Source organism: Dasypus novemcinctus, chromosome 7, assembly GCF_030445035.2.
Source record: "Dasypus novemcinctus isolate mDasNov1 chromosome 7, mDasNov1.1.hap2, whole genome shotgun sequence".
NCBI classification, from domain to species: Eukaryota; Metazoa; Chordata; class Mammalia; order Cingulata; family Dasypodidae; genus Dasypus; species Dasypus novemcinctus.
In genome coordinates this window covers 21590252-21617403 of record NC_080679.1, presented here as the reverse complement: position 1 = coordinate 21617403, position 27152 = coordinate 21590252, and the positions used below count along the sequence as shown (strand labels likewise).

At 40.5% G+C, this 27152-nt stretch overlaps 1 protein-coding gene across 1 annotated transcript in view; it reads right to left on the bottom strand.

Annotated features, from left to right (window-relative positions):
• The window catches only part of PAX3 (paired box 3), a 93274-nt gene that overhangs the window by 12900 nt on the left and 53222 nt on the right, over nucleotides 1–27152 (bottom strand). Inside the window, exons 5-7 of the mRNA XM_071216000.1 lie at nucleotides 15378–15583; nucleotides 6692–6857; nucleotides 5564–5778 (exon numbers count right to left, since the gene is read on the bottom strand). Coding sequence (XP_071072101.1) covers nucleotides 5564–5778; nucleotides 6692–6857; nucleotides 15378–15583 — 587 coding nt within the window. The remainder of the gene's footprint in view (nucleotides 1–5563; nucleotides 5779–6691; nucleotides 6858–15377; nucleotides 15584–27152) is intronic.

The following is a 27152-nucleotide window of genomic DNA, read 5'->3' as shown; positions in this document are numbered from 1 at the left end:
TGCACAGAATGCCTCTTTGTCCAAACTTTGCTTCGCACCCAGCCAAAATCTGTAATCGAAAGCATGCCTTTTTCTTCCCCAGACAAGTTTCTGGAAAGTGTAAAGGGATGCAAGTATCCCCACAGGGAAATGGGCTGGTGGCAGGCCACCTGCTGGTCTGGTTCTTAGCAATGAAGCAGGTAAGAGGAGAGCACAGGATTTGTAATCTATGTGTGTAATGGACAAAACAACTGGCCTAGCTGGAAGGCTAGTCATCGAGTAGCTTCTGGACATGTCCAGAAAAACAGCTCTCCTAAAACAGGAGCTTGTCCGGAGTAAACCTGACCTACTTTAACATAGTATCAACAGTGCAAGAGAAGGCCAAGGAATTACCATGCCAGAGTGAAAATTTTTCTCCCTATATTAAACAAAAAATTACCCAGCACAACCATTCTTAATGACTATATCCCATCTACATAACAAACTGATTCCAGGTAAGGCCTTACACTCTCAATGGTCCAGGAACCACCATCTTGCCTTGCAGCTAAAGAATTTGAGGTAATTGTTAACACTGCAGTCCCAAAAAATGACAAGCAAAATCAAAAGCAGTCTTGAGTTTTGTGTACACATATTAACACTTAAATGCTTCTCCCTAATAAGTTTCAGGATTAACAAATGTTTGTCAAAAGAAACTGTGCCGAGCAATTGAAATCTAATTTGAAATGGAACCACGATAGTCTAATACATATATGCATGAAATGGAGAAGCCGGCTAATAAGCGTAGCTGACACCAAATATGCAATTTACATACATTACACACTAATAATCTCAATTTTAATATTATTCTTTAAAAGCAACTGGATGGGTGGTTGAGTTAAAGGTTTTCTTTTGTAAAATGTGAATAAGAACAAATGTTGATCCTCACGTCTTGAGCTATTAATCACAAACTCGTTCATAGAAAGAGCTATCTGTTCTTTCTGAGTCTATTTCAGAGAGAGTATCTCATCACACAAGGCTGTGATGATTCAACCAGACTTAACAGATGAATGAACGGTCGATAGCCTTGATGAGATCTGCAGACTTTTTCTTTGCTCCTGAAGTGCTGAGTGGTGAGCAAACATGAGGGTTCTCTTCAAGCGTTTTAAAGCCTGGTACACAAATCTTTATGAGAATTTTTTTCTTTCCTCAGTAGATTATCCATGAAATAGGACAGGTGTACTGGTTATTCAATTACACCTTACCAAAGACCTAGACAAAATGTGAAATGAGGCCTCTGAGTATAGCTCTTACCATGGGGGATTTATTAATAACAGTTCAACATTCTCTAAAACCAAACTTTTTTTTTGTAATTTAAGCCTATTTTCTTATTTTGTCATTGGTTTCACTCATAAACCAGAAACCAAAATCTGCCCATCTGCTCTAAACATAAAATGTGTTCATAATAATCCAGATATATACCAAATGTATTTTTTAAGTACTGCTGAATTGAGAAGGTACTCAGAATTTATGGCCTCTGAGGCTGCAAATAGAACTTCCTCTTTTTAAGGAGGCAAATGCTTAAAATGAACATAGGAAAGGCTCAGAAAGCATCTTGGATATCAAATGGCTCCATAGGAAAAAAAAAAGTCAATGATATAAGAGTAAATGAATCAAAACCATATGGGTCAAATTTTCCCTAAAATACACAGTTTTAAAATTTTAGGAGGAAAAGTGCTTGGCAAAATGTGTTTTAGGTTTTACCAAACCCAAAACATTTGAAGAATCATTTGCAATGGTTGATGAACCCTAAATGCAGCCAACTTGGCCCATTTTTGTATACTACCTAACAATATAAAAGCTTCCTAGAAACCATGTAAACCCTCTGATACTGTATTTCACTCAAAAAAAAAAAAAAAAAAAAAAACATTAGAAGCTGTCACCAAAGATCTATAGAATTTGTAGAAGTAGGATGGGAGGTGGGGCATGAAACGATAAAAGTTTGTTAATTTAATTGGCCTTGTTTGGGGTGGGTTGGCTATGTGTGTTTTGGGGGTAGACGAGCAGTGAGGTTAGGATTTCTTGCAAAGGAAAGCTAATTGGAAGAACATGGGCCAAATGATAATTGGTCTCACGTCCTGAGCATATGGTAGTGTTTCCTTGCCACTCTGTAGTCCCAGTCGGCATTCCTTTTCCCCTCCTACGCATGCAGGAAGGTGCAGGGACGGTGCTGCCTGGGCACAAAGGAGAAATAAATGGTCTGCATTATGCTTGCCTGTGTTCTGCACTCTCTGCCACACCAAGGGAGCACCGCCTTTGGGGGGGGGGATAAAGGATGCTACTGCAGGGGGAAACCCACGTTACAGTGAGAAATGGCTTTCTTCTCAGAAGGTGTTTTATCACCCACTACAAACCCCATCCCATAAAAGGGTTACAGAGTTCAGAAGATCATATTTATGCAGAGACAGTAAGAAATTTTGAGGTCATTAGCTCACCCCCTCCCCCTACTCATCGCCAGGAATCTCGCCTCAATTTCCCTGATGGATTCAACCTTTGGCGGAATGTGAAGCCAACTGCTCCATTTGTGGAGCCCGTCCACCTTCGCTGCAGAAAAACCAGGTCAAATATCAGTGCCCGAGTCCACGGAAAATCTCACAGAAACTTCTGCTTCCTCTGATGGAAATCAGTGAGTGAAATATACCATTTGTGTTCGTAGAATTATGAGTAATAACTAGAAGAGAGAGAGCGCTTTGGCTCTTAGCTCCTCCACTCTGTCATTTAGATGATCATGTTGCATTGATCTCAGTTTTCCATAAGTAAGAATGGGGACAATTGCCCAACTAAAGCTGCTGGTTCTCTCAGAACCAGATAAACTTGCCAATTAAGTAGTGCACAGAGCCTTTCAGCAATTTGAAGAGGGATATGACCAAAGTTTCTAAAAGTTTTGATCAGGATTCCAAGATTAGAATGTCGCAAATACATGTCACTTGGTTGCTACTGTAATCTGAGCAGCTAGACAGGTATGGCCGTCCTGTGCCATGCTTCACGTCCGTCCCTCACAAAGCTGAGACTTTCCCTGAGAGAAGAACAGAGGGCATCTAACAAGCATCATTTGCCTAATCGCTCTGATTCTGAGCTGTAAAAGAATCTTTGCTTGAAGGTAGGTATGTTAGAAACCTCAAACCAAAAAAGCAGCCACTGTTTACTCACAAAAGGAGAAATGATTCACCTGTCCTGATGGTATCTATTAATTCCTTAACAAGAAACAATAAAATCCATTCCACTACAGTTCACATACTTGCTAGCTCATGATTTCCAAGTTTGAACAGTAATCAATACATCAAATTCAGTGATATTAGGAAGAGTCTAATAAAATGCACAAATATTTTTAACATTTAATAGTCTCTACAGAAGAGATCCACAATGATTCAAAAACTTCAGATGCAATTCAATTTATAAAATTAATAGGTGGGGAAAGGCCCATGATAAAATGTAAAGTTAGAGAACAATCAAGATACAAAGTTCTATGACATTACCATCAAAATTGTTTCCCGAAAAAGGATGTGGTGGTTTAAGGTGGAAATGTACGGCAGAAAAGCAAAATATCCTGAATATGTCCAATGTGATAAGTAAGGAATTAATGTAATATGTAAGAGCACAGTAAAGAAATACAGGAAAAGTTGCTCGTGGAATTTTCCATTGCCTGATTTTGGAATGATTCCTACCCTACCACCAACCCAGAAATCATAGCCAACCTCCTTGAAACAAAGGATTAACAGTTTCAAGATCAATATCTAGCAGTTCCATATATAGAATATTTATATATGACAATATAATAGATTTATTGTACTATACAAGATAATACACTTATATAATACATTAAACTAGCAGTTTCACTTATATAATAGAGATTACTATTGATATTTTCATTATCATTACATAGAATAAGGTTCTAAGGGCTGCCGAGGCAATTCTGGATCCTGCCTTACAGAAGCAGTAGGATCTGAGTTTACTTTCATTAAAGCTTTCAACCAAATCATGTTCATAAAAAGATTTTTCTATGGCCCAAAACTATTTATGTTTAAAAATGCAGATGAAACTACTTCCAATGTTATTTCAATTCTGTGGAAGAAACTTATATGCTATGAAATCTGGACATTTGAATGATGCATCTATTAATATAAGTCCATGATTTTCATGCATTTACAAATGCCAGCACTTCGAAATTAAATTTATTAAAGTCCTCCAGGAAGCACTTTCATTGTTGTCATGTTGTTAGTTTTCAGCCGAGGTTTAAAGCTACCTCTTATTTTTTATCCCAGGATGTGCTATTGGAATCTATGAAACTTAATTACATTCACTGTTACAAAAAAAGGGTTTATGAACTTTTGCCTTTAGGCAGAAATGTTTATTTCATTGCCTTTGCTATTCATTCTTTTCAACTCCCACAGCTTTGAACTTTTCAGCTGCTTGGAGTTATCACCGTTGTGCAGAGCCCAGGAACTCCACTCCCAAGAAGCAAACCACAAGTTGAAGAAAACGAAGAAGGCAAAGATATATGAGTCGTTATTTTGGCCACCCTTTGTGCCATTAAAATCTCATTTTCTGCCTATTAGAATGCCCTCTTGGTGCTTAGGCGGCGGTGATAGTCACTGATTAGTGTGTAATTGAGTATAATTGTCTTTTCACTTTTCATTTGTGTCATTCTGAGCTTCTCTCTGTTTTCCTAGCCACCAAGAGAAAAAAGGGAGTTGAGAACAGATAAAGCTGTTAAAACTCTCACTCTCAGCCCTGAAGAGATTCTCGATTGCAATTATAGATTGCAACCCCTTTGTGACATTTCTCCAAATTTAGTGGGCAGCTATCCTCACCACCTGGGCCGCGTGTCTCTAATAAAATCAAGCGATCAGTATTTAAACAACCGCTAATAATGTCAACCTCAGACAGATGCTACATGTAGGAAATTTAACCAACCCTCTGACATGCAATTATCAAGGCAATTTATTAATATGATCTTCCAAGAAAAGCTCATAGTCCAATGCAAATTAGAAAAACAATTACAACATTCAAATATCTATATATTCCCAAAGAGCCACAATTCTCCTAATTTGTGCATTTATAACTCATTTATTCCCCAGTTCTGTATCATCAGCTGGGTTTCTTCGCGCAACTTGTTTCCTCTCTCTCGGATTGTTTTGTCAAAGCTTTGGATTTTTCTTCTGAGGTGCTTTTGCTCACAAGCCCATCAGCTGACCAAATACCATTGAAAAAAAAACCAAAACAACACAATGTTTGTGAGCTTCTCGACCAAGCCCAGAACTAGGGTTGGAAAAGACGACACATGACAAATGCCTTGACAACTAAGTATAAACACAAAGTGTCCATGACTACATTTAAAAATCACTTGAATTTGAAGTCGAAGCTGCAACCGTTGATGCAACCAGTAGGAAGGGTGGAGAGAAAGGAAACTAGAAAACTGAAATCATGTGGCTTGTATAAAGAATACATTATGGTTTAAATTTGGCAATTCATTATATGCCTGCCTCGGGGAACTGACTATTTGGTTCTGGTATACAGCAAATCGTCTGTCTGGAAACACGGGACTGACCTGAGGTGAAAGGCCATTGCCAATGGCAGGGTTGATGGGGTTGGAGGGCCCGGATGGAGGCACAAAGCTGTCTGTATAGCTTGAAAACCCATGCCTGGTGCTGGGGAGGCAGTAGGCAGAGCTGCTGTCTGGGTTCGTAGGCAGGGTGCTTTGGTGTACAGTGCTCGGAGGAAGCGGCTGAGGTCTGTGGACGGTGCTGCTGGGATCCGACACAGCTGAAATGAAGAAGACTGTCAGCCAAAAGGTGCCTTTGTAGGCCAGTGGAGAAAGTTCAGTGCGAAAGTGCTCAAAACAACAAGCCAACGGTACCATCGAGGCAGTATTGGTCAAAGCATATGTTAAGCTCCAACTGCGTTTCCTACCAGGCAGGCATAGAATCACTCAGAACAAATATAGCCATATCTCTGCACACATTAGCAAGCACATCTTTCTATACTCTCAAAGCACACTCACCCAGAATTTGAATGCAGAAATCACACTGACAATACTAATTTACCTATTCGGGTAGTGAGTGTTATTAGGCAATGAGGGAATTGCCCAGTATAGAGTTAACCAATGTTAGAATTGTACATCTCAAATTTCTTACCAATATATTTTTAAGCATCTAAATATTTGCATAATCATATAATTTCAAATGCCTGAATGCCATGTTTTATCATTCAAAATAAATTCATTGTCCCATTCACCTCCATGTGCTAATAAATGCTTACCTTCCCTCATCAAAGCTTACCTTCTCTAGTACCACCAGAGTTAGTAACCATCATACAACTTCAATTAATTGCAGACTGGAGTACAAATGCAGAGTTAAAGTTTTAACAAAAGAAAAGCAAATCACTTGTTTATTTGGGAAGCCTGTTTTGTTTCATTCGTTTTGCTTTGTTTTGTTTTGAAATAGTGAAATAGCATTAAATTACAGCATGATTTATCTAGAGAGATTCGGATATGTCGTGGAACAAACCATGTTTCTGAAATGTGAGAGGCACATCCAGCATAACCGGATTTCATAGAATTAACATACAAACAGCATCGATCTAGGGGCATCGTAGAAGGATTTCCCTGTATAAGATAATCACGAGGGAAGGCTGTTAGAAGGTATGTGTTCATCTTCTCCACCCCATCCCTCCATACCTTGCGGGATGGACGTGGGCTGGTAAGAGGTCTCCGACAGCTGGTATGTTGGCAGAGTAGGCATGGCAGTGGGAGGGAATCCCCCAGGAATGAGATGGTTGAAAGCCATCAGTTGATTGGCCCCAGCTTGCTTCCTCCATCTTGCACGGCGGTTGCTAAACCAGACCTATGGATTTAATTTAAAATTTGAGGATTTCACTGATGAAATAATAGTACATTCTTAATGAATTTTTCATGCTAAAACGGATGAAAGACCCCTTACTGATGGGGCAAATGGATGCAGGAGTCCTCTGCCTTCTGCATTGTTCGGGGGTATTGCCGGGGGTGGGAAGAGAGCTAAACTTCAGGAGTCAATGGAGGCGCTTCAAAGACCCTCTAGAGTCCTGCAGCAGTTCCCATGAGCCTCTGATGGTCATAGTCAGGGGTGGCTGAGCAGGGGTAGCACAACAGGAACTTCCACTGCCACCATTAACACTGTCCATCTCCGCTTCATGTCTTCAGGCATTCCAAGAAGGAGCCATGAGTCTCCTTGACCCCACAGGACATATGCCCTAAATTTGGCCTTCCCTGTCACAATAAGCTTTTTATTTTATATTCTTTATCAGCCTGTCCCTGCATTTCTATGGTCATTATAGGCATAGCTCCTGGATAGCCAAATAAATTGAACAGGAGGATAAACGGAGCCACTCACCATTCCATTCAGAGCACAAAACACTGAATAGAACTAAACATCTACGAGGTAAGTATTATAAGAATGAATGAAGTGTTTTATTTAAGAAGACCTGTTAAACAGTTAATTCATTTATAGTTCTTTCAACAATTGCTTTAAACCTACTCAGTGCCAGTCACTGGGCTAATGGGCTACATTCATGACAACCTGATAGGATATAATAAAATGCCCTCGAGGAGCTCAAAGCCCGGGAACTTCGTGTGAGGAGACAGAGAGAAATGGCAATGACGGCAGCAAGAATTGTAACTGCACAGCTAAAATGTTGAGAAACTGTAATATAAGGCTCTTAATGGACCCCAGTGTCTTCCCCAACTCTTTCATAGCTCTGCAGAGTTTAAACGTAGAACATGGAGTGATTTTTTCCAAGGTACATACCCAGTGTTTCCTCAAAATGAGAGAGGATTTGCACCAAAGATATTAAAGACTTTCTAACTCCTATATCAAAAGGTCATTGAAAAGTTAATATAGAGAGAGCACTGTGCTTGGGGTTAGAGAGAAAAGGGGTGAAAAGATAGAATCCCTGCATAAGAGTAGCTTACACTCTTGTTCAAGTCAACAGATGGTTTCTAAGCATTTCCAAGCACCTTCTACATCTGGTACACACTGGAAAACCGAAGTGAATGAGAAAACACAAAATCCTTGCTGTCCATATATGACTGTTGCTGTTCAACATAATCCATTATCATGGAGTTCATGGTATAGTCAAGGAGAACAAAATAATTGCTCCCTAGAGGCAGATGCTCCATGTTTGATAGTGCAGAGAATGAGGGAAACTTGAGAGTGGAGACAGCTCCAGGTCATTTTTAAACCTTGGTTATGATTTCGAGGAGGAATCACTCCAGATAGAGGTGACAGTATAAAGTGGAAAGACACTTCTTGCTCCAGGAGACCAGCATGCTGGGGATAGATGGGATTTGATCTCTTTATAGAACAACATTAACCACTACACTCCTTAACTATAATATTTTAAGTCACATAATTTAAGAAAAAAGGAGCAAGGAGTTTCTCCCTTCTAGAGCAGGAGAGCCCAATTTAATAAATTCTTTGCCAAGGCATCAGCTTAAATTTATTAACCCAACCTTTATTCTGAAATAGGATTTGTCTTCTCTAGCCATTGTTGCAAGATCTTGGTAAGGGGAGCTGTTTGAACTTCCTCAAAAAATTAACATTTCATACTCTTAAACTTCCCAACAGGAAAAGAAAGTCAGTCGATATTTTCCCATGTTGAAACCTAATTGAATTAGAGTTTTACTTAACTTAATAAATTGCCACTTGGGATAATAGCATGCACAGCCCTTGACTTTGGGTCTGTATCAGTTGTGTTTGCTCACTGCAAGTCAAAACACCTGTTACCATAACTCCCAAAAGCATCAGGGTAAGAAAACCATTTTCAAGGAAGTGTCTGGAACAGGCTGTGTTAGCCTGGGGAGGCTGAGGGTGAGAAATTAGGGCTGTGTCCATGCCAGAGTGTATTATACTATTCCATACACTCTACTCTTATTTTATAATTGAAAACTTTGAGGTTAGTGAGGTACACCAGATGCAGGTGAAGTGGCCCCTGCACCTACTCAGACCAACCTGTGTGCAATGCATCTCCAGTCGTATGTACCAGGCTCAGAGGAGAGTTGAATTTTCAAAAGCTCTGATGTGAATTTATTCATTAAGATTTATTATTTTCAACTACAAGACCCGTTTTGAAGGACTCAGAAACTTACACTTCCGTCATTACCAGAGCTCGCTGCCAATCTCTATGTGCCAACTTCCCTCTGCAAACATTAGATGAGTCAATGAAGTTTGATATACCCAGATGGTGGCTACAACTGATATCTCCATCAGTCTCAACCTACTATTTATTCAAGGTTCTAGATTTCTAGCTTCACCATAACTCAATTTTCTTAACCAAATACTTCTTTGTTCAAATAAGTAATAAAGGAGCCTCATAAGTTTCTACAAATATCTTCAAATGATAGAATCCACAAAGATGGAGAGTGTAAGGGGTTTTGTTTTTACTTTCATTTTCCAAAATAATACAAGTAAGTATTGAAGACATTGGGTAAAAGACTTGGGTTAAAAGACGAAAGGAAATAATTACAAAGTAAATCTTTATGAAGAACAAATCTTTGGCAGGAGGTTCAAAAGTTTCTGAAAGGAATGAATTTATTTAAGTGTTGCTGAAATTTAAGCTAAATAAATCCAGGGTCTATTCCTTGAAGAGCCAGTGCTTACAGAAGACTGGCCTGCCCATCTCTGACAATCTAACCAGATTAGTTATCACCTTGCCATTGTCATCCTTCTGCACTTCTCAGAACCACCTGAGTCTGCCAAAAAATTTTAAAGAATTATACTGAAGTTGTTCATTGGAAAGTGATCCTCATCTTCTTTATGCTTTGAAACTCATGAAAGGCATATCTTCTTTTTTTTTTTTCTTTTTTTCATATCTTCTATTTTTAATAGAAAAAAAAAGCGCCCTTGAAATGGTCTTCATTTTAAATACTAGAAGTAGCCAAGTATAATGACCCTGGGATGCAGTTATCACCCCATAATTAACTGAAAAATATTCCCTAGATACTCAGAATCAGTCTTAGTTCTTTGAATACTGCATCACTAATTCCTAACAGGCAATCAATAAATTACATCCTGAGTGATGTGTTTGAATCTATAACACTGAGTAAGTTCCTCTAACATGGGTGGAGGACATTTATGACTCAGTAGTTTCAATTACTAGAAACGTCTTTGTTTTGACAAGAGGAGCAATAGCAACAGAGACAACCTGGTCATTGATTGCTGTTCTAGGAGAGAATTTGAGTTTTCCACCAATGCCTTAACCAGTAGGGCAGAAATGAGCAGTTTTTTTGTTTTGTTTTGTTTTGTTTTAAAGATTTATTTATTTAATTCCCCCCCAACCCCGGTTGTCTGTTCTCTGTGTCTATTTGCTGCGTCTTGTTTCTTTGTCCGCTTCTGTTGTCGTCAGCAGCACGGGAAGTGTGTGCAGCGCCATTCCTCGGCAGGCTGCTCCCTCCTTCGCACTGGGCGGCTCTCCTTACGGGTGCACTCCTTGTGCGTGGGGCTCCCCTACACAGGGGACACCCCTGTGTGGGACGGCACTCCTTGCGCACATCAGCATGGGCCAGCTCCACACGGGTCAAGGAGGCCCAGGGTTTGAACCGCGGACCTCCCATGTGGTAGACGGACGCCCTAACCACTGGGCCAAGTCCGTTTCCCGAGGAGCAGTTTTTTAGAGTATGCCTGTTAGGCGCAATTCTATGATCTATAATTCAAAGTTTTTTCACTCTCCCCATCCAACATCATCTAGCCTTACACATCACGTATAAGGCACATGGTAAGGAAGGGAGGGAAGGAGGCGCATACTGGTCACTCACCTACTCTTAGACACAGCTAATTGCCACACCAAAATTCTTCTGTACAACAAGTGTTCATTTCGTTCGATAAATTGCAGCCTGATTCACTTTTATCGGTCCCCTGGATCTTTCCCTATTCCTATGTCTCGCTAAAAAGCCCTCCCACGAAGCTATGAAAATATTTCATGCCTTTTGGAATATGAGCTTTAGGTACATTTCTGGAGTAGTATAATGTCCAAGGATTTTTTTGGAAACAAAATTTAAGTCAGTTGAAAGATCTCCATAATATCATGACATCTAAAAAAAAATAAAAATAGATGGCAAATCACAAAAAATAAATAAGATTTTCATAAAATTTTCTCTTCCTAAATAAACAATTTGCTCAGACTATCCACAATATAAGTTGGGAAAATTTAGTACTTTAGAAGATCCAGTAAAGATCCAGTCATAGTTTTTATTTGCATGGATGCAACACAAGTGTCCTTTAGCAGGGGCCCACTTTTTGCTTTGAATCCCAGCGTTCCCACTGTCACCTCTGTGACCTTGAATGATTTGCTTAATATCTGTGGGCCTCTGTTTTCTCATCTGCTAAATGGGGGAAATAAAAACCTAAGCTCACATTGATACACTTCTTTCTGAGACACTCAAGAACTAAAGACATGCTTTGATTTCATAGCTCTGTGGTCTGCAGCCAAAGCCTTCTGTGCTTATTAGCAAATACGAAAATGCCCCCAAAACACCTTCTAATAATTGAAAGCCAGTTTGATGTCAATAGAGACTTAGGTCAAATTTGCTTCCAGGTGTCATGGATTAGTGCTAATTGTCCCATGATGTAAGTCTAATTTTGTCCATCAATAAGTTACTGGTTCACATTTTTGGTGTGGTTCTCAAAGGCACTCTAACTTACATTATTCCAGATGGGTTATTTCTAAGGCAATTGAAAAATGGGGAGAGAATGTAATGGCTAATCCTTAGAAAGCGAATTCACAACAAGATTATAAAACACTTGACTAAACGCTATCCTGGGCAATATTTAATGCCATAACCCAGTTCGGTACATTCCAAGTAGGGAGATTTCTGGCAAGCTGCTCATTCCCTGCCCTTCTCGCTCAATTTCATTTCTTTTTGCCTTCCATACCACACTCTTCCCAGCCCTCCTATCATTGCTACCATCTGGCTTTGACCCCCATGTGGAGAGCAGGATGGGGAGAGGGTGGGATGTTCTCATGATTGTCAGAAGACCATGGACACATGCAAAAACATATTCTCCTGCATCCTGAGATAGCCCAAACACAGACTCCTGCAGAAAGATGCAGGATGACCATATTTTTGTCTCATTAGGTAGGTCAGGACCAAACATTCCATGTATGTCTTAACTTCTGACCTATACAGATCCATTGGAGGGATTTAAATTGCTACTGGGTTACTATGAGAATCCCAAACTATTGACACTCTAAGGCACCTGAGAGGTCATGCAGTCTAGGAGAATTTAATTTGGGAGAGAAGGAGACGTGATTCCATTCGAGAATCTGATAACAGCCAGAGGCCCTTTTCCAGCTCAATGTTCATATGTGTGTGCATGCATGTGTGCACACATGCATGCACACACAGGCCCAATCTCAAGTCTTCCAGATCTCCTGAAGTCTGTCCATTGCTGATCCTGGTGGTCCATGGTCCCAGGCTAAAAGCATCTTATCTGACCTCATTTTTTTTTAATTTTTTAAAAATGAGTCCCCAGAATAAGAGCAGGGTTAAGTAACATGCCCAACAAAACACTTTTGGCAAACTGGGGCCGAAGGCCACATCTTCTGCCCCCTAGCTGAACGTTATTTCCATATACAGCTTCCTTTCCTGCCTTGAATTATCTTGACTAAAAAGAGCATGATAACTGCTTACTTCATGGAATTCTTAAATGAAATATTATGTACATCATAAATAGTTGCAAGTCATTCTTCCTCACAAAACTTTAATGCCTATAGTTATTTGCATAATAACAGCTACCCAGACGTGATTTGGGCAACAATTCTTAGGTTATGTTTTCAGACTCGTCTTTGATAAACACAACACAGCTACTGTGCAGACAAAATTTGTGAAACACGGAAAACAGCCTAAGTTACTTAGCTTTAGTCTCATCTCTATCCAGAAGAGCTGAGAAATATTTTTCCTCAGGAAAACAAATGGAGTATAGACGTGGTTTGGGGTTTGGGGGTTTGGTGTTTGGTTTTCCCAGGTGCCCCAGATTAAACTAACACACACTTTCTGGCTATCACTCAAACTGAGTTGACTTTGCTACTGCTTTCCCAGATCCTTCTAAAAACTAAAGGATTTTGTTCTGGCATTTTAATCAGTGATTAACTGCTCCTTTCTTTTTCCTGCTGGGTTAAGTAAAAGATCCATATGTTGGGTGTTCTAGGGAATTTGTTAGGTTGTAGATCATAGCCATGGCACAAGACATGATGTGTCTCAAGGGAGCTAAAGCAACCATAAGGAATGTAAAAAGTCACCGGGTTAAAGCCACATTAAGACAGCTGTTACGTTAATGAGGGCCCTGTTTTGGAGACGAGGTCACTGTATAGAAAAATATGAACCACTCTTTATTGGGTTGATCCCATGTCCTTTGAAAGTCTATGGGCCATTAGTATTATCCTTCGACATTCACTGAGCCAAATGAGAATACTGGGCATTGTACATGATGAATTTTGAAATTTATCCTGGCCTCCATCCTTGCTTTTGGCAAAAGCAGGAATATGGTAGAGCATTATTGAGCATTCTTTTCAGTGACTTTGCACCCTCCTTGTTCAGTTTCTTTAAAAGAAATGTCTATGTTTTGACTCACATCGAGTTCAGAACTGACGGTGGATATGTGTTAAGGATAGACCCAGTTTGTGGACTTGACCAGCCAGAGATATAGAAACCAAATCTGGGAACATAGCAGGCACTCAATGATGGTTTGCCGGAAGAGCTAAGGAATGATTGGCCTTCATCCCACCTCTGACTATCTTTCACCATCATCCCTTCCTTCCCATTCCCACTGCTACTGATCAAGTTCATGCTTATATTTAATTCCATGTCCAGGGCCTCGATGGCCTTCCACATCAAGGGGGCACCCTGGCCTGAAACCCAAGTCCTTCACAGTATGTTGTCAGGCTAACTTTTCTACCATATTCCCTCCTGCTCCCTGACTCCCTACCCACCAATCAAACTGGGCTGTTCACGGTTCCCTAGATGTGATTACAATGACAGCGAAAGGCCGCCTTATGTGTAACATACTCCCAACTCTCTGGGCCTTTGCCCCTGATTTTCCCTATTACTAATGTACTCTGTCCACCTCCCGTCCAGTGAATATCTAGTCTTCAAGCCCCATCTTAAATCTGCCTTCTTCACGATGATTCCAATAAGATCTCATCCTTTCCTCCTCTCAACTCCCATGACACTTTTTTTCTCTCTTAAAGCACTGAGCCCATCTGCTTTGTTTACCTTATTCCCCATATTGGACTGTAGCTCCTTGAGAGAATTCTCTTAATTCAACCTAGTATTCCTTGACTTTCCTAGCATCATGATGATCACATGAAAAGTTAGGCTGAACAAAACAATCTCTCTGACTAGGTCTCTGCAGCCTAAGAAAGGCTATTTCTGTAAACCCCTGTGATAGGTAATAGCAAAGCTAATTAGTTGCACATGAGAAAGAGTTGACCCATTCTAGACCAGGTCTAGAGACCAGGTCGACAGAAGAGTTCACTGCTGAGTCCCCAACCTCACTTTGACTGTGACTGTGAAAGTCAAGTTTCTGGGAATAATACATTTCCAGAGAAGGTAACTTCTGGGGCAGTAAGGAGTTCTAGGATACCCAAAGACATTTATTATCTTTCAAACATTATTTTACTTTCTCGAGGGGTGAGTTCATCTGTATTAATGAAAATGTTATTTGGTCACTTAATAGGTACCTATTGCATCAAACTAGCCTTTTCCAGAGGGTTTTGAGCACTTTTAAGGGTTCAAAAAATAATTCCAAATGCTCTTTAAAGTAATAAAGCTTCTTAGAATGCTTCTAGACCATAAAATCCCTAAAGGTATGGTTCACTTTATGCACCATTGTGTCTCCATAATTGAAAGTCCAGGGAGATGAAGTCTATGGGATTCAATCACCACTGTCACTAACAACATGACCTTGGGCAGTTATTTGAATAGTCTGAGTCTCAATTTCAGCATCCATAAATTGTGAGTACCTAATGGACCAACCAATCATCCCAATGATGATGAAATGGGTTCGCTCATGCAAAGCACTTAGAACAGTGCCTGGCACAGAGTAATCACTCAAAACTTGTTTGCTACTATTCACGTACCCAGAGCCTATATAGTGCCTGGCAGGTAATAAAGATTTCTGAAACAATGAGCAAATAACATGAATTGACAGACGTGTAGTACCAGAATAAAATCACAATCTCCTAGCAATGATAACTAAAGTCTAAAGGTATGCCTCCACTTCAAGTGCCATTCCTAAGATACTGATTTTCAGGTTTAAAATATGCTTTAGATTAGAAGGTACTGTTTCCCTGTTTGGATTTGCAGCAGGACATGGATGTTTGGACGTCAGTACCTGGACTCGGGCCTCGGTTAGCTTTGCTCTCTGTGCCAGTTCCTCCCTGGTATAGATATCAGGGTAGTGTGTTCTCTCAAAAGCCCGTTCCAGCTCCTCGAGCTGCTCTGCCGTGAAGGTGGTTCGGCTCCTGCGTTGTTTCCTCTTTAGCGGTAAATCTGGTTCAGAATCTATGTCGGAGCCTTCATCTGACTGGGGTGCGGAGGCTAAAAGCACAGAAGAAAAAAGTGATAACATTTGAATCAAGAAGCAAGTCTGGCCAATCATAATGATTCAAAACCTAGTCTAAAGTACATTTTCTAATGTTTTCCATGGACAACAAAACCATCCCTGCACTCTTATATTATTAAGTGATACTTAATCTCTTCCCTTGCCTATCTCCATGTCCCCAGGCAGAAATAATTACTCTCTGCAGCTATCTATCCAAACCAATTATGAACTCTTAGAAAACTGGGACAGGACTTATTCTGTTTTTATGGCACAGGTACTTTTCATGGGTACTCTATTCGTATCACATGAATGAACGAATCACATTTCATTTGATCCTTGGTAAAACTTCACCAACTTTTACACTATGAAATCTGTCAGCAAGCATGATTTTTTTTAAAATTTTCCAAGACTGACTTAATATGCAAAAAGACAAGAATAATAAAATATTGCAAGATTCCTATAAATTTATAGACTCTACTATTCCTAAAAGAAGAATTGTGTTTCAATTTAGTATCTCATTGCCAGATATTGGGAAATGCTTTCAGAAGTGTTTATGGTATTGTTAATGCAAATCTCAAAAATAGACTCAAGAAGAAGCAAGCATGGTCTAGTAAACTGTCCCCAAACTGAAGGTCACGGTCTTGGTGTCACTGAACGCTTGAGCTGCTGCCCAGGGCCACTGCTTAAATTGAGGAGCACAGTACAAAATGAAAATGCAGGGTCCCTAGTTCAAAAATCGTTTCAAATTTCAAGACGGCCACAGCAGAGCATTAAACCCCACGTAGGGCCCATTTGGGCACAAGCCCTGGACGAATGCAGAGACCATTCACCCCCGAAGCCCACCCTGCTGCTGACCCCTCCCCAGCAAAGTTTTTATTTGCCTGTACTAGCATGCACTGGGGAAGGGGCTTTCAACCCTGAGTATGTAGGTACCTATTGAAGAGTAGGGGGAGATGGGAAATAAGAATTTGCATCAATAATACTATATGGCATCTGTTCCCACAGGGCCAGGGTCTGGATCCTTACGGAGAAAAGCTGGGACTAGAAGCTCACAAAGACTGGGGCACAAGTAGTGCCATTTCCAAGTAGGATTTGGCAAGGGCAGAGGTAGGGCCAGAATTCTCCCTGTGTCCACTAGGAATACAGTGGGGCCCCCAGAGCAAAGTGTGTCATCACAGCAAAGGAGCACTTGTTGGCCTTCTGGAAGGTTCTGCAGTTTGAGGACCTACCAGACTCAGGGCTCTGAGCAGGGAAGCAGCCCTCTCCCAGAGGCCCCGGACCTGAGGGCAGTATAAGGAGACACATCGGACTGCTGTTGGGCCGCAGACACAAAGCACAGAGGAACCTTTCTCCTGAGCACATCTGAGCACGTTCTGAAAACTCCCAAACGATTGGGAGAAACTCTGGGGAAGAAGGTAAAGTGTGCCATCAGCAATGGGGAAGGAAAGACAGAAAACGGTGGATTACTAATGCCCATATCAAGGTCACTCATTTGTACCCCTAGGCCGGTAGAACCTGGCGAAATTCAGGTGGCACTAGAAGTAGGGTTAAAACGCAGTATCTTCAGGAAGCAGATGTGGCTCAACCAATTGGGCCCCCATCTACTATACAGGAGGTCCAGGGTTTGATGCCCAGGGCCTCCTGGTGAGGGGAAGCTGGCCCATGCGGGAATGCAGCCCCACACAGGAGAGCTGCCCTGCGTGGAAATGCCGCCTCGCGTGGGAGAAGCCACCCCGCACAGGAGTGCCAGCCACTGCAGAGAGCTGGCACAACAAGAAGATGCAACAAGAGACACAGAGGAGAGAAAATAAGAAGACGTAGCACAACAGGGGAGCTGAGGTGGCGCGAAAGAGCCTCTCTCCCACTCTGAAAGTCCCAGAATCAGTTCCTGGAATACAAGCAGACACAGAAGAACACACAGTGAATGGACACAGAGCAGACAACAGGGGTAATGGGGGGAGGTAAATAAAAATAACAACAACAAAAAAAAACCAGTATCTTCTATACCACTAATTCTCTTTTATCTTAACTTCCAACCTAAGTCTGCCTATAGAAACCTGAAATGTCACTCCATTTCCATGCGAAGTATAAACTGCCCCAAAAATGCACATCTAAAATACACCTATAACTACCATTGTAAAGTTTTCTAATATTTTAATACTTCCACATTTTTACTCACAAACACTGTGAAATTAAGAGGTATGAGAGTGAATTATCAGGTATATGAAGTATTATAAGAAAACATATACCTGCAAACAAGTACTTTGTGCATAAAAGCAAAAAGGAACTATAATATATAATGCATCTGCTGTGTGTTAGGCATCGTGCTTGGCTTTTCAATTATGTTATCTAAGTTAACACAAAGTGGTCTCGTTTAATATTGATCTTACTTTCAGAGATTTTAACATTATCTTAAGAAAATAAAAATACTTTCTTTAGCTACGGGAATATTTTAAAGGAGTATCAATGTGCTAAGAAACAGGTCATGCATTGTATTATGAACTTCAAAAGCTCCCAGTATAATTTACGTGAATGTTTGTGTGTGAAAATATGAGCTAAATTGAATGAGCAGAAACTTGTGCATAGCTATAGAGCAGTGGTTCTCTGTAATATATTAGTGGAGCCTCAGAATCTCCTGGAAGGTTTGGTAGGACACAGATTGCTGGTCCCACCCCCAGGGTTTCTGAGGGTAGGTCTGGGGTGGGGTTCCAGAAGTTGCATTTCTGACACATCCCCAGGTGATTGCTGCTAATCCAGGACTACACTTTGAGAACCACAGCTGTAGAGTATTCCAGGTTAATTATTCTTCTCCCTCTCAAAATTCCCAAGTACTTTCTGCCACAACTTAACAAGATTTAAAAAGTGCTTCTACAAGTATATTTTTAAAATATCAAATAATTTGCTTCCCAAGAAACAAAGTATGTATTCCCCTGGGAAGACCATAAATTTCCATAAAATGGAAACACCTTCGGTGTTTTTGGTTTCTATTGTCCTGACCTTTTTTAAATGAATTCAACAGAAAAATTCATCACCGTTTAAGGACTGACCAAAAGTTTCCTCTGCCTGGAAGAACCCTAAATTTGTGCCTGCACTTTCTCTTACTGTGATCCCATTTGGATAACAGTATGTGGAAACGTCACTGTTTCCTTTAGGAGCCTCTGGCGTTATTAAATTCTTACAAGTAAAAATGATGTCCATGCACCATCAGGTCAATCAATCAAAATTATCTCTGCTTTCTGAAGAAAAAGACTGCTTAGATTTACAAGTACCAACCACACTTAATTATGAGGGTCAAGACCACTGTGTTTCTCCTTAGTAATCAATACCCCCCAGAATATAAGATCTGTGGGCCCAAGACCCTTCCCTGCCTTGTTCTCTGCTGGCACCTTTGTAATATAGTAGATGCTCAATAAATACATGTGGAATGAATGAAAGTGTGGTATATATTTTAAGTTTTGCTCTGACACTGATTTCTCTGCTGTCATCTCTCATCTTTAAAATGGGAATTGTGCTCTTTTAACATCTATTTAAATCAACATTATTTAAATCTCCCAACATCTATTTAAATCAACATTAGGGGTCTGTGAATCCCCCAAAATTTGAGAAGTTGTGCAAATATTTGCATACCTGCATTTTTCTGAAGAAACAATTATCAATTTTTCAAAGACTTTGTGATTTTTTTAAGTTGAGCGACAAACAACTAGTGATTATAAAAGCTCAGAATATCTAAGGGACAGCATTTACCACCAAAAATAAAATTTCCTTTAACAAGCTAACAAATTGCTAGTTTTATTTCTAGACTGTTTATGCAAAAGCATCCAAAAGTTGCATCTAAATAGCAAAGCCTCCATAAAACGTAATTTCAAAAAATACTGAGAAAATGACATGCCAAATTTTTCTACTGAAAAATTATCTGAACCAACTGATTGTTTTTGGCATTATGAAGCCACACACTTACAAGTTAATTCTAACTTTTCCCATCTATAAACCCCCAAAGGATGTGGGCTTAAAAATATGTTAACTCAGCAACCCAAGATTCATCTACCAGCTAGGATTTCTAAAGAACCAGCTCTGCAGATTCTTCTCCATTTTGTGGAAATACTATATCTTGTGTCACTCAGTAGAAATAAAATTCATTATTGGCAGAGAACTTGATTCACAATAATCTCCTGAATATGAATTACCCAGTTTTTACCAAGAACAAATCCAAAACTTAAATCCCATTTTAACAGCTCAAAAGAGACCATTTTGTTCAAGTTTGTCTCCTTTACACATTCAGCTCTACTCAAGCTGCTAAAGCCAACAAAGCATCTAATCTAATCAACTTGCTAAATATTATGTGAAAATAAAAACAAGGCTTTTTTTTTCAGGCAGCTCAACTGAAAGAAATTATGTATTTCTTCTGAGCAAAATATCCGATTTTATGACTTAAAATTGTATGCAGCATTAGCAAGACAGTTGTTTAAATGAGTATGTCAATTGCTGGGACATAGCAACTAGATTAAATAAAAAATTTTTGGTCAACTGTTTCTACTGTCCAGCCCTAATTATTAAATTTAAGTTGCTCAATCATATTCTACATAGACCGTCACAAACAAAATTTGCCTTCATATTCATTAGAGGATATTACCCCTAATTTGAAATTTCAGCATAGCTCTCACAAGACAATCCCAATCAATGCATAATACATAGCCTTCTAAATGGAAATTTTATTGCTTTAAATATAAAAATTCTCAAATTTGTTCCCAATTATAAGACTAAAAGCTTTGAATCTATTATCAAAGCCCCTTCATAATCCATTCTGACTTTTACATTAGTTTAACTCAATGTCACCAATGACCAAGATTCCTATAGCAAATCTTACCAGGAATGATAAGGGTTTCTCTCCCTTCCCCATAAAACTACACAAAAACCCTATGGAGTGAGTACTTACCCCATGGCACCGAGGCTCTGAGAGATCACCCAGGTCACACAGCCAAGGAACCTAGGATTTGACCCAGGTCTATGGAACTTCAGAGGGCATGCTCTCTCTCTACTGGCTGTGTCCTAAATAAGTATTGAACTCCTTTATCACAAACAGGGGGTGGGGGGGGGGCTGTTGGGGGAGGGAGGGGAGGGGAGAATGAGAGGGAGGGAGAGGGGGAGAGGGAGGGAGAAGGGGAGGGAGAGGGGGAGGGAGGGGGAGGGGGAGGGGGAAGGGAAAGGGAGAGGGAGAGAATTCTTTTGAAGAGAAATACTAGAAACAAACCAAACAGTTCAAATTTAGCCCCTTTATCTGATTGCCACCATTCTCCCCAAAGTTTAAGAAGCTTCCCAGGACCAAAAGAAATTTATAGAACTACTACAGTCGGATCAATGTTACAAACAATTTTTGCAGTTCAATTCAACAAAGATTTACTGAACTCTCTATGTGTTCAACGAACAACATCTAAACAATCAATCACCAAGAAACGAATCCATCGGCCAAGATATTTAGTAAATATGTGTGTTAAGTAATCAGAATAGTCCGCCTGACAATCTGCGATCTGCATTAAGCACAATCACAGATCCGAAGGCCCAGGGTCAGTCAGGAATCTACCACTGTCCACGAGTAGTTGACCTGATCTCTCATTTTTCAATCCTTACTAAAGTCTTCATTGTGGTATGTTTTTATTACAGTGCCCTTAAAGACATCTTAGTGAAACGTTGCCCAGAGCAGGAACGTAATCTCAAATTCTTTAAACCAAAGCGCAGGACTGGCTTGAAACATGTTGGGATATTTATCAGCCATTCAGCAGAACCCCCAGAATGATAATGGGAAAGTGATAAGGAGTGGTGATAACGCCACCCTACCTGAGTGTTTCCACTCTACCCTTTATATATATATATATCACAGTCATTTCATCTTTTCCTGTCTCAAATTCATTACAGACTTTAAGAGCCAAATATTTACTTATCACAATGATTTCATATTAACTCCCAAAATTAGACTTGAGAAAATGGACATGGTCGGTAAAAGGAGGATCAAACACAGGGTCGACGATTAGACCCCGGCAGGATTACAAATTCTTCCTTCAGAAACAAATCAAACTGGGAGGAGAAGGCAGAAGAAGTATTACCACCAGCCTACTCGCCATGAAGTTTAATTAAAGAAAGAATTAGAGTTAGAGAGTATGTCTTTGTCCATTAACCCCTCGTGACCTATTCTGGGGCCCCGGGAAATATTTCATCCTAGTTAACACTATTCTACATGAAATCCTGCCTCCATTTTATAGGGATTTAGTCACATGGAATTCTATAATTATTAGTTTCCAGACAAAAATAATTCAGACCTGGGGGACAGGCAAAAAATAGAAAACCAAAATCATTCACAAGCATGAATTTGCTGCATTGTCTTTCTTCTCAGCAAGACCTTCCATTTGAATAATTAAAGAATCGAAACATGACAACCATTTAAACTCTGTGTTTGCCCCGGATAGAATACAATGTCATGCACGGACAGGGGAGGAGGTGGGGGCTGGGGAGGAATCTCTTACTTATGGCTCTGAGACTGAACTCTCTTAGTCATCATTCATTTCCTGTGAGTTGGCCTCATCCCCAACCAGTGGGCTTTTCTTCCACACTGACGTTTCTGAGTTACACCTGTCAGCATTTGCACTCAAAGCTGTGCTTCACTGATTTAATAAATAAAAATAAAAATCATTCCTGAGTGCTCCCCGATTCTTTTTGTACCTGAGAGCGTAAAAGTAATTCATAGTATATTTGAAAAGTTCTCCAACAGGTCAACTTGAAGTTTGATGCACCTCTCGGGCAAATTGCAGAATGTCCCCAGGGCTTGTGCGTTGTGCCATTCAACAGGAAGGGTACAATGGGACAACTAACCGGTTTCTGATCTGAAGGAGCCTTTTTACACCGAGAAAGACGTGAATGAGCGCTCTCGTGTTTACTCGGGTGAACGCCAGGAGGAGTGAAGCAAGACTGATACTCCCTCACAACCCCAGAGTAAATGACAAATGACATTTTCCCTTTGTGATCTTTGGGATTTTTGTTGACTTATTTGGAAGCTTTTGTTGGATCCCAAGAAATGGCCTGTGGCTGAGGCCTATTCTGCCGATTTCCACGCTCCATCTGTGGAATCCATCAACGCGGCATTTACCCGCATTCAGGGTTCTGACACCTGCCTGGCAGGGCGCAGGAGACACAAAGAGAGCCGGAGTGGATGAGAAAGGGGAGGTTGGTTTTTTCTTTTTTTTCAGGGGAGGGAGGAGGGGAGGCTGAAATGGATGCACAGTAGGGGTTAATCCAAGCCAGTCGAGAGACTTCGGCACCTGGAAGCTTCTGGTCCACATTAATTCACAAGCTAAGAAGTAATCGGGAACATTATTTTTTTTAAGTGTTTTAAAATTGTATATGTGTTGAGAAAAGAAAAGAGACAACCGCTGAAAGGACCAAACCAAAGACTGACACCACAGTCAAAGGCATATCTAGAGAGTGTAAGCTAACAAATTGCCAAGCCATAAATTCAACTTTCCAGAATTCTTAACGCAGACGCAGGATGTGAGAAATTATTTTGTTAGTTGAGTCCCTAGGAGAGATGGTTTCTAACCTAATCGGTGGTCTGCTCTTGGGGAGGGGGGGCGGTTGTGGAGAGTCTGGTTTCATCCCCTCTACAACGTTGCCCCCAAATTCGCCACGACAAGAATCTTCAGTCAGTGCAAAAAGGAAGGACAATTTATGGCAAAAGATTCCAGGCTTTCTCGTGGAAGGCTTCTTTTAAGGGCTAAAAATCTAATTAAGACCCTCCAGCCATTTACCTACTCTTGTCCCTGCCCAGCGGTGCCCCAATTTTGGATGAAGAAATGTAACGCTATGCCCCTCCCCTCTGACCCAAGCCCCTTCCCTCGGAAGCCGCCGTCTCACAGCACGGGGTCATTAGAAGGAAAATAAGCTCCTGCCAGGTTGGTGCTAATCAAAATAGCACAAATAAACCTTGACACTCAACAACTCCCCAAGTGCCTGCTGCCCTGGGAGGAGAGTACAGATTGGTTATGAATATGGCAGGCCGCGGGGGCAGTTCGGGAGGGCCCAGGCCGTGGGCTCTGTCGCCCCGGAGTTGTTTTAAAGGCACAACACGGGCCATTGGGAGTTTGTCTAAGATAAGGGCTGGCCCGTGACGCTGGAGGAAAGGGGACGCCACCTCCCAGGTGCAGCCGTGCGCGGCCAGAGAAACCCCCCGATCCTAAGGGCCCAACGATTTCCTAGTTTCAAGTACGTGGGGGCTTCTATCATATTATAGGAACAAGCCTTTCTCTCAATGGAGTTATCTCCCAACAGCGACCCCCGGACCATTAGTGATTTAGAAGTCCTATTTGGTCACAACGCAGCAAGAGAGACAGGCTTATTTCTCTCATTCATTTCAGTCCTGCTAATAATTCTTTTTATTCGCTGGATTCACTGGTAGATTTAGTTTTTTTAAGAAAACAAATTCTCAAGCCTTCTCTCATTCCTGACAGAAGCCGCATTTTGCTTAAAAGAGTCACAAAACACCAAGTTGCCTCCCTTCCCTCTCAAGGCTTAGAGTGAAGAAGGAATCCCTCCTGCCTTAGGAACTCTGACACCCACTCAAATTAAGCCAGGGGGCTTCTTAAGCCTCACTCAGGAGCGTGAGGAGAAGTCCTTTTACAACATGAAACTCCCTCATCAAACAAGATGGCACACTTCCCCGGCCCACCCCCTCCCACCCCCGAAAAATGGCTTCTATTTGCAAAAAGTGTTCTTAAAATCGCTTTTTTACACCCCATGGTCACTGCCGCCAGAGTCTTTCAAAGAGAAAAGAGACTCAAGCCCCAAGAAAATGTGTTGCTATTCGATTAGGAAAACTGATTAGTTAACTAATTAATCAGCTAACAGCTTTCTAAGAATAGTCTCCCGTGATAAGAACTTTCCCCCTCGAGAGCTTAGGAGTCAGTCATAATTAAAAGGAAATCCAGGGCTGCGATCCATGTGAAGCCTCCCTGTCCACAGAAGCAGCGAGCTGGGCTCTAGTTGACTACGATTGGATAACGCGGAGGAAAGAAAGGTCACTTGCACACTGAAGAGGAGCAGGAAAACAGTAGTCTTCGTGAAAGGAAAAAGGCCAAGTCACTTTTATTTACAATTGCCAAGAGAGAGACCATTATTGACCATATGTGCCCCAATTGCCCTCTTATCATGGGCTGGCCATCATGTCCTTTGGGAGCTGTTAATGAACTGGGTAATTGAGCTGCTGACATGTGTTACCAAAACAAAACAATAGGAAGAAGAGACAAATGAACATTTTATTTGCCAATCGGAGTAGGTTCAGCTTTTCACGGAGCTGCAGCTAAGTAACTGACTGAATACATAAAACAGTGCATTGAAAGCAAGCAGATGCACACACAATAATAGTTAACTGACAGCTTATGGCCCATCTGTGCTTAACATTTTGTTAAAGAAATTACTTGACTCGCTAAAGAGACAAATCATGCAGCTGCCCCGAGTGCTGCATTTTAAGAGATAAATCATTAGCTAAACTGTTTCATGCTTAAAATGACAATGCAGATTAACAGTTATACTGGGACATTTTGTCAGCACAGCTTGACACAGTTATTACTTACTAAAAATGTGACTACTCCTAGCTTTTCAATGGAATCAAGCTAAGGAAGAAAACAGAACACGGCAAACAATTTGAAAGAACAAAAGGCATTTTTAATATCTCACAAGTAAATTAAACGTATTTCTAAAGTGCTATGAATCATAAAAAAATAAACCCCATGAAATAGAGCATAAGATCATGTTTCATGTAATAATTCTATACCTTTCTTCCATTTTCATCTTATTTACTCAGAACTTTAGAATATTAGAAATGCTCTTGTACTGAGTTGATTACCATTAATTTCATCAACTATATCAGAACGAAGAATAAGTAGTTTATGAAATCATTGTTTCTAGCCACTTCTATTTCCCTTCTTTCTTTGGAAAAAAATATTCCTTTAATAGGAAGAGAAAATCCTTGTTCCAAAAGATTAGCTTCATAAGGAGATTTAGCTTATGTTATTGTTACTGCAATGGAATTGAAACCACATTTTTTGGTCCAAGTGTGGCTCATCCATCACCGTGTAGAACAATTTGCCTCCGAAATCATGTCTCTGTAAACTGGTTACTAGAGGCAGGACATGAAATTCTCAAAGCCATTCTTGTGATGGTTCTTCACCATTCTGGACAAAATGATCTTAGCAATAATGATATGATAAGAAAAGCTACTTACTGAACCACTAACTGATCACAGCCAAGGCCTGAGCCCCGCTAGTCCTTTCTGTGCATTTTCTTTCATCTTTACCAAAATCCTATTAGGAGGGGTATTGTCAACCCCATCTCACAGATGAGAAAAAGAAGGCCTAGCGAATGATGTAACCTACTGATCCATGAGAACTCAAAGAGAGCACCCAAATATCAGATCTTATGGGGATTGTCATTTGTGGCATAGGACTGATGGAGGTTGAAAGAAAAACACTGGTCAATATTTTTTCTCCCTGGTCTACAGTGCCAGGACTCAGATGTCACAGTCAACCCTGTAAATCAGTTGTGAAAACATGGCCATAAAAGGCAAGTTATTTTTTTTCAGTGATGGTTGATATATGTGAAAATTATTTTATGTACAGTGACTAGGAAAGAATTCTGACTGTGAAACCTAAACCACAGCAATATTTACAGAGTCTTAAAATAAGACGCAATGTGTTCATAAGGCTTATGACATAATTGTCAAAGACAAAGAACCTTCTTGCCTTCTTTATTTTCCACTATCAAATATTTCGCTATAATGTGCTTAAGCCATTTTAAAGTCAACAAATAAACTGAGGCTCAATATATAAAAGAGGTAACAAGTTACAAAGAGCCTTTCAGGACATAGAAAACAAAAGAATGCTTTTTCCACCCTTATTAAGACAAAACTACCCAAAGACGCGCAAGACCAAAACAGCTTTATCCACAATTACGCTTCGCCAGGATTAGCATGGCAGGAGATGTTGGGAAAATAGGAGAGAGGCAAATTTAAGAAGAAAGTTAAATACTGGATTTTTTGTGCCAGAAATTTATCTCAGGAGGTAAGAAGACAAATGAGGAAGAGGAGTGAAGTAGCAGGTCAAAGAATTTACAAAACAGCAGAATCATGGGAAGGAACGTCAGGCCAATCTCATTTTCCAGCAGGGGAATTAAGGCTCAGAGAGAATAAGTGAGGTTGCCCCAAGTCACACATCACACAACGAACATTTATTGAATGCCTAAAATGTAGCAGGTATTGTCCTAGGTATCAGGAATGCAGACATCAACAATGGATGGAGCCTAAGTATAAAAAATAAAACCCAGATTTCCTAATTCCCACTCCAGTGTCCTTTCCATCGAGGCAAAGGAAAGTATACAGGAGATAATCTAGCCATACCTTGCAGCAACAAAAAAACGAAATAGCTTCTCAAGGCTGAAAAGTCTAGACACATTATTTATTAAATAGCAGAGCCACAGATCCTGTGAGCCTATGATCTTTAATACAGAGATCAAAATAATACATGAATG